This window comes from Trypanosoma cruzi, genomic scaffold, assembly GCF_000209065.1.
Source record: "Trypanosoma cruzi strain CL Brener 1047053516879 genomic scaffold, whole genome shotgun sequence".
Classification (NCBI taxonomy): Eukaryota; Euglenozoa; class Kinetoplastea; order Trypanosomatida; family Trypanosomatidae; genus Trypanosoma; species Trypanosoma cruzi.
Window position 1 is genome coordinate 173,805 of NW_001849545.1, and position 7,971 is coordinate 181,775.

General features: G+C 57.7%; 1 protein-coding gene and 1 pseudogene across 1 annotated transcript, besides 2 other annotated features; both read left to right on the top strand.

The window, feature by feature from the left end:
• Window positions 1-7,971: part of a sequence feature (areas not merged during assembly with more than two copies in the genome that could not be assigned to a particular haplotype) that runs on past the window's edge.
• Window positions 4,492-5,220, top strand: Tc00.1047053506923.30 (annotated as a pseudogene).
• Window positions 6,234-6,926, top strand: Tc00.1047053506923.21 (mucin TcMUCII, putative; the record flags this gene model as incomplete). The annotated part of the gene is made up of 1 exon (XM_802748.1): window positions 6,234-6,926. The coding sequence occupies one exon, from the start codon at window positions 6,234-6,236 to the stop codon at window positions 6,924-6,926; it is 693 nt and encodes a 230-aa protein (XP_807841.1).
• Window positions 6,710-6,814: a microsatellite.

Genomic DNA, 7,971 nt, shown 5'->3' on the forward strand with positions numbered 1-7,971 from the left:
GATGCCATAGTCCTTTGCGTATGTATCTACGAAGGCATATAGCTCGTGCCGAGACAACGGCGGGATGCGGAAACCAGCGCGAGGCGAAGGCTCAGACGTTGATCTCCGCTCCCAGTCCGTCTGACAATTGCGTGTGTTATCAAACATGGAGAGCCGCGTGCAGGCGGACGACATGGAGCGGCGGTATATTTGCTTCTAGGAGTGCGGATTACTGGTCGACAGTGCTCGGAACTCCGCTCACAATGCGTGCCAGACCTGCGTACGTCTCTTGCATCTCATTCTTCGCTGAATCCGTCGCTACTGCCCATATGAGCTCGCTGCCGTAGCGCAATTTGGATGCGCCGTATCCGATGATGAACGTGCGTGGGTCATGTGGAGATGGCCCCGCCTCTTTATGCGCAATGCGGCGTGGCTGCGATATCCGTTGCGAGGCGGCCGCCACATTTAGCGTCAGTTGCGGATCGAGATCCATGCCGAGAAGCTTCGCAGTTCGCGATGCCCCCATGGTCATGACTGGGATTTTACATCCAGTCACTTCCAGCGGCCGCTTTCCTTTGCGATCATAGTTTGACTCCGTGTGCGTGGAGAGTGTGAACCAAGCGGCTTTGCACTTTGACGGGATGATGGCCAGGCCACTTTACTGACCCCGCGCGTGCAGTTTTTTGAGGACCGTGTTGGCTGCAGGAATGGTGTCTTCCCGAGAGTGGCCGTTGATTACAATGGAGAGATCGTCCGCGTGCATGTCTGCTGTGACGCCTGGGAAGCCGTTCAGCAGATTGAGAAGTGGGTGTGCGTAAAGGGAGAAGAAAAATGTGTTCCCAATACGGACCCCTGAGGAACTCCTCGCAGCGTGGAAGACCGATCGCCGTGTCTGTTGCCAACTCGTGTCTTCGCGTAGCGGCCACGCAGAAATTTTCCAAGCCACCTTCGGCAGTTCACCCCCGGAATATTGGCCGGCAAGCGACTGAGGACTCGATAGCCAGTGAACTAAAAGGCCTTGCTGGAGTCTACCAGCACCAACGGAGCCCGATGGGGTCTGCAGTGGAGCTGGCTTCCAGCACCGCTCTTCTTGGGAGGGTTCGCTTGGAAGTAATCGGTTCTGTTATGCTCCACTTCATGTATCAGGTGTGCCAGCTGCATCGTCGTGGTACGCATACTACGGCACGCATGCTGGTGCGGACGAGGCGTTTACAGACAAAGCAGTCTCCTCAATGCCATTTTCTCAGCAACCTTACCCACGATGGAGGGAAGGCTGATGGGTCGATATGACTCCGTTAGCGCCGGCGAATTACCGGGTTTCAGGACTGGGACGATGGTGGCTCGTCGCCACTGGACCGGAATTGTGCCGGCTGTCCGGCTGTGGTTGATGCAGCGGAGAGGGAATCGGAGACACTTCGTCGAAAGATGTGGTAGCGCCCCGCTGTAGACTTCGTCCGCTCCGGGGCCTTGCCGTACGGTGTGCTGCGCAGCGCTGCACGCAGTTCCGTACGATTAAAAGAGGCATCCAGAGAGAGGGGAGAGAAGGAACCTATCGAAGATGAGGCGGCCGACTCGTTGTTGTTCTGCGGCCTAAGAAGGGGAGGGAGAAGAAATACACAAGGACTTGTTTTCCCCGTTTTTTCCCGTTGGAAGACCCAATCGCCTTGCGAGGTGGGGAGGAATCCAAGATTGAGCGCATCCGCTGCTCTCCTTGCTGTCCCGAAATTATTCTTGCGGCCATCGTACATCAACGCCGTTGTGGGAGACGGAATTGATGTCTTTTTACGTCCGGAATGTATTTTTTAGGCGAGTGGTTTGCCTGGGTTTAACTTGCTGATGCGACGCCGATATTTGCTGCGCGAGCGCTCACTGAGTAGGAGGAAGAATTGGCTCCTTGCCCGTTGCGTCTCTGTTTCACGGTCGGGCGTCGGTAACTGCAGACAGCGGGCCTTGCTGTCGGTAGCAATCCGCTCTGCCTTCGCAAGGGTGTCGCCCCGGAGCTTGGGATCATCCTTGTGCATGCCGCGGGGTCAATGCCGTCGAAGTGAAACTGCAAGTGCTCTCGTAAAAGCTTTGATGCCGGTTGATTGCTTTTTATGGTCGCATGCTGGAAGTTGTGCGTCGAGGTCGTTGGCGAAGGACTCCCACTTGGACTTCCACCAGCTGTAGAAAACTCGACGTACCGAAGTGGGTGCCGAGGGCATGGTATCCTTAAATGCCTGATGCAGCGTGAATGTCAACACATAGTGGTCACTGAGCGGCGGCACGTTGGCTGTCCAGTCGGACACGGTAAGATGCCTTGACCATGTCCGGTCGATACAGGATCTCTCTCTTGCACCACGAGCATGCTTTGTTTCACCAGGGGTGTTAACCAAGGTGCGTCCTGCATCCGTGCGCGGTTGTATAAAATTCTACAGCGGAGTTGCTTGGAGGGGTCTCCAGGAAGGGCTCCCACCGTGGGCGACGCACGTTGAAATCTCCACACGGAATGAGCGGCGACGAGACCGAGAGGCAGCTCAGCAACCGCCTAGGGGTTGTGTCGGTTGCGGCGGTGGCCTCATATAGGTGCTCGCCACAATAAGATCACGGTTCTGGCCCAGCGCGAATTGGACCACCACTTCGAGACTGGAATCACGTTGAGGAGTGATGAGGGGCATACGCTTGGAGCGGAGGTTTTTCCGCAGCGGCACCGCTGCAACACATTCCTTGCGGATACGTGATTGTGCGTGGAGCACACACTCTCCAGTATGCATGCTGGCGATCTGCTCCGCCGACTTCCAGGTCTCCCGGATGGCTATCATGTCTGCTCCCTGCGCCATTAATGTTGCGAGTTTGGCCGGCGTCAGTGAGGGAACGGTCATCTGGAGTGCTGCTATGGGGCTCGGGCTCCGCTCAACGTCTCCGCCTCGCAGTAGCTTTTGCCTCTGTGCGTCACTTACGGCACGCAGACGACACGTGTAGCGCTGGTAAGCGCCGACGAAATCCGGCAGCAGTGAAACCCGCTCGTCCGTCGCATCGTCTGAATCCCACTTGCTGCGATCCCCACTGCTGTCTGCACACTTCGTGCTTGCGTGCCCCCTGGTGACCGGGATATGGTTTGGCCCCTCGCGCTGTATGCGCTTGAATTGTCCTTTCGCGACTCTTCGCTTGTCTTGGCCCCTGGCCCCGGCGGTGTATTGAATGCGTTGCTGCGCCATCTTGTACCCGCAGCCCGCTGCTCGCTCAGAACGATGAGTGGCACCTCCCTTGCTGACGGCAGCCTGCGAAGTTCCTGGGAAACGGGGGACACTACTCGCATCCGCAGACACGGGAAGAACGCATGCCGCACGGAGAGTTGTCGCCCCTCCCGCTGCTCTCTGTGCTGCTAGGGGTGAGCGAGGGACTGGTCCACCGCCGCCTGTCAGCGCTGCTGGCACGCCACCGCCGTCAGCCTCGATTAACGCCACGACGCACGGTCTCCGACGTGGTGACGCCTGTCCGTGACGAAACGGCACGAGGGCTGAGCGAGCGCATCGCCGTGGAGTGTGGGCGTTGCAGGGACGGCGTCCCGCGCTGCACCGTCGCCGTCGCCGCTCTCTCGCAGTCCCGACCGGCATCTCGACTGCGTTCGACGCCGCTGACGATGGGCGAGTGCTGACTGTGGCCTGCGGGCTCCCGCGCCTGTGCTGTCGAGCCCAACACTGGTTGCGCAGCCACCTGGCAGGCGGCCGCGTTGGGGTGAGTGATCGCAAACAATATTTCCGACAGTAGCTCGCCTCAGCCGGGGCAGCCCACTGCAGCACGTGGATAACACTGGTACGAGGAACACTTGTTTAGACGGGTGTGAGCTGCTGCCGTGCGTGGTGCATGGACTATTTGATTGTGTGGGGAGGTGCGTGGAGTGACGAATACTTCTGTTTGGCGTGTCGCGGTGTGTTGGAATGATGTTCGGAAAACATGTGAGGGGTGTTGTGTGTAGTTTGTGTGTCTTCTCTGGTGGAGCCGACATGTGTGCGGGGATTGTGGCATTGCTGGCTGACAGTTCCACGTCACTCTTCAGCATTCCTGGATGTGCTGAGGAATGACGGCTGGCGACCAGCGTGTTGGTGCTGCTGGTGGGAATAAGTGCACGAGGAATTGGCCGTTTTCTCTTTCCCATGCTGGAGCCGATGAACTGGCACGAGGGCACCGGCTGCAGGCTGCCTGCCAGCACGTGTGCGCAGCGGATCCATGCACACGCAGACGCTCATCGCAAGAGCTTGTGTGGTCACAGTGGCTTTTGTGGCGTGCTTTTGTGGGCGTCAGCCCGTCGGAGAATGTGTGAAGCAAACGGCTGACGGAACACGAGGAGAATAAGTGCGTGCACTGTGCCGTGTTTCGGCGTCGATGGCGGAGCGGCAGGAGACCCGTGCTGGCAACTGAGATCTTTGCGTCGCGAGGGATGTCGGTGTTGATTTTGGATCGTCGAGGGTGAAATGAATTTGCTGCAGCCCGTGTGTGTGGCCACTCCGGCGGAGGGCGAACACAACAGGGAGGGATGCAGGCGCTGCGTGTGTGTGTGCAGGTGCCATGCAACAGCGTCACAACAAACATGCTGCGACTCGGTGACCCTCACATCGTTATGGTCCTCACGAACAGCCCGGGCACGGCCCGCATCGATGCACTTCGTGGACGGAGTGAGGCATCTTTTGAGGCGCAGCAGGGAGCAGGATGTGTTGACGCAGCCACGACGTGCATGGAGTGTCACGATGGCACAGCCGGCTGCGGCTGGTGGAATATTTACTTCTCGGAGGCAACAGAGAGAGAGAGCTGCTGGCGTCGTTGCTGCCTTTTGTGGCCTCCCATGCCGATTATTGTCTGTCCGCTGGTCATGGGTGGCATGCCTCCACTAGTGACGTCGTCTGCAGGCATTCCACAGCACCAGCGAAACACACATCACGTCGCATGCTTTGGCTGTGGGTATGGTGTCGTGAATGCAGCCGGCATTATTTTGCCCGACTCCTTTTCACTGCCTTGCGACAAATAGATGCGTCGCCGCCCGAGTCATTCGCTGCAGCTCCGTGTGTTGTACTGCCGGCACAATACTCTCGTGTTGTCTGGCGCCTGGCTGACAGTCAGGCACCACTGCGCTGGGACATGCAGGGATGTGGACTGCCGCTCACGGTGTTGGGCACCGCTGTTTGGATGCGGCGGCCACACGAGCGGATGTATTGTGGCACAATCAAATGCGTGAAATACGCGGAATCACAGCGGCTGCAGTAATATCGACGGTGTGGCACCACGGAATGTGTGAGGGGTGATGCATGATGAATCAGAGTGGGCGGCATGCGAGGGAAGTGCACCGCGACGGAGCGTCGCCCCGCCCTCAGCCTGCAGGGGAATGTACGCCCACAAAATATATGGTCGAGGCACCACCAAACACACATGCCCTTCTGTGCAGCAATAAATAGGAGCGAAGGTGCGTTCTGGTGCGCGGGAGTCCACTCACATATTCCCATTTCCACCGCAATAAACGGCGAGGAATCAGGTGCCACAGCAACGAAGGAGGAAATAAAAACATCTATTGCAGCACTTTACCAGCGAAAAGCAGGAACAGCACAAATTGAATTATTGGCTGCACCAACACAATAAAAATTCACAAGAGAAGGAAACAGTTGTGCACACCGCAGGAACCCCAACACACGATGCAGGCATGAAGGTTTACCCTCCGCAAAAACAATAACAACATATGCAGACATCCTCCACCCTCCAGAAAGAAACACAAATAAATGGCTGCTTTATTCCATTCCTTGCGCTTGACTTTGCGTGTGCTGCTGCTGCTGCTGCGGTGGTGGTGGCTGCGCTTCCCGTGGACCAACAATCCACGTGGCGTGCGGGGATCTATTCTTTTTCATGGTTACTTTGCTGTTGTGTTGCTGTGTGCGCTGCACCTATTCTCGTGTGTGCGTGCCCTCCGTGAGGGGTGCCGACACGACGGACCGCTCTCGCCGTATGTACATGCGGTGGAGCCTTGTGTGCCGCTCCTGTTTGCTTCTCCCTCTCCATCTGTGTGTTGGTGTTGCGGCAGGGCTGTGTGTGTGTGTGTGCCTGTTGCCGTGGATTGGAGTGTGTGCTGTGCGTGGTGTGCGGCGTACGGTGCATGCCTGGCTGCTGCTCTCTCTTCTTGTGTGTGTTTGCCCTCTGTGTGTGTCTGCCGCACCTCTCGTCTCCCCTGTTGCTCTCCATGTCCCTCACTGTGCAGATCAGCTCCACACCACTGAACGACCACACTCACGATGATGACGTGCCGTCTGCTGTGCGCCCTGTTGGTGCTTGCCCTGTGCTGCTGCCCGTCCGTGTGCGTGACAGCGACTGGTGAAGAACAAGATCATGGTGGCCCCAGTTTACCGCCTGCTAAGCCACGTGCAGCAGGTGTTCTGGGGCAAGCAAATACTTCCACGACGCCAAGTTCAACACGTCTGGAAGTTACGTTAACGGGATCCGAAAATCAGGACAGTGAGGGAGATGCATCAGAAGCGAGGACCGATACCGGAAGAGGTACAGGTGGGGCGGCTGATACGCCAGGGAATTCAGTTCCAACAATTCCGGCCTCTGATACAGAACAGGGACAGGGTGGATCCGGTGGGTCAGGGAGTTCAGGTACGGCGGCCGATGCGGTACATAAAAATAGTGACGACGATACGACACACTCAACACGTGGCAATAATTCATCTACAGACCAAACAAATACAAATGCTGGCGATCCGGCCGAGAAGACCACGGCGACCACTACCACTACTACGACAACCACGACGACCACTACAACACAGGCACCAAGTACCACGACTACGGAGGCGCCAACTACGACGACGACGACCCGCGCACCGTCACTTCTTCGCGAAAGCGACGGCAGCCTCAGCAGCTCTGCGTGGGTGTGTGCCCCGCTGCTGCTCGCCGTATCCGCGCTGGCGTACACCACTCTGGGCTGAAGAATTGTGTGCGGGCTGTGCGTGCCAGCACCCGACCGCGGGGACTTGTTTGCGTCCACTGTGGTCCGATTTGCTAAACAGGATAAAATAATGATTGTGTTTTGCTTCACTTGCTTCCGCTGCCCTGCTGTGTGCTCCTTGCCGCTCCCCGCATCCGTCACGTTGAACGCACCCCAGACACACTCATGTGCATGGCACGCACACAACTGATTGCGTGGAGTCGCATTTGAGGATGGGTGCGTGCGCGCTGGAGCCATACTGTGCAGCCCTTTGTTTTGTGTGTTTACATTTTAACTTCATTGCTGTTCGTTTACCTGTGTTTTGTTTCTAATTGTTTTGTGTGTTTTTCTGTTTGCTTGCTGCGGGGCGTTGTGTGTTTTTGCCCTTTCACTGCTTTCAACTGCCTCATGGTGTGTGTGCGCTGCCGCTGCTGGGCTGCTGCCATTTGTGACTGTGCGGTGGCTGTGCGTGGTGTAGCGGCCGTGTCTCTCCTTTTGTTTTCTGTGCTTTTGCAGGCGGCTCCACAGCGTTGGGCGACTCCACTGTTTGTGATGATGACTGGCCGTGTGCTCTGCGTCCTGTTGGCTCCTGCAGTGGTGTGCAACAGCTCGTGCGTGTTTTTGACGGCTGCTGCGACGGTGTGTGTGTGCGGCCCGCTGGTGATGGCGCGGTGACTGCTGAGCACGCGCGGGCTGTGATGGCTGCGGAAGGAGGACCGTGGCCGGTGGCTCTGGACGAGAGGGGAACGTGAACTCTGAGGTTGACAGCAATCAGGAAGACGAGGAGGGTGGAGAAAACACGGCGGGTGAGAGCCCTAATCCCACCCCCGCAGGACCACTCACTGCTCCGACGAGGCAGGATCAATCCTGCAGCGACCCACTGCGAAGCAACAATTGCAATCCGTCCGGCACTGGCAGTGCCTCTGCCGCTCAGATGCGTGCTAATGGACCGGAGTCTTTGGGCGGAGGGCACGCTGGTGGCGGGAGGACCTCCCAGGGAAGTGAGGCTTCGGAAAAAACCGTCACGGGACAGTCACAGTGCCAGG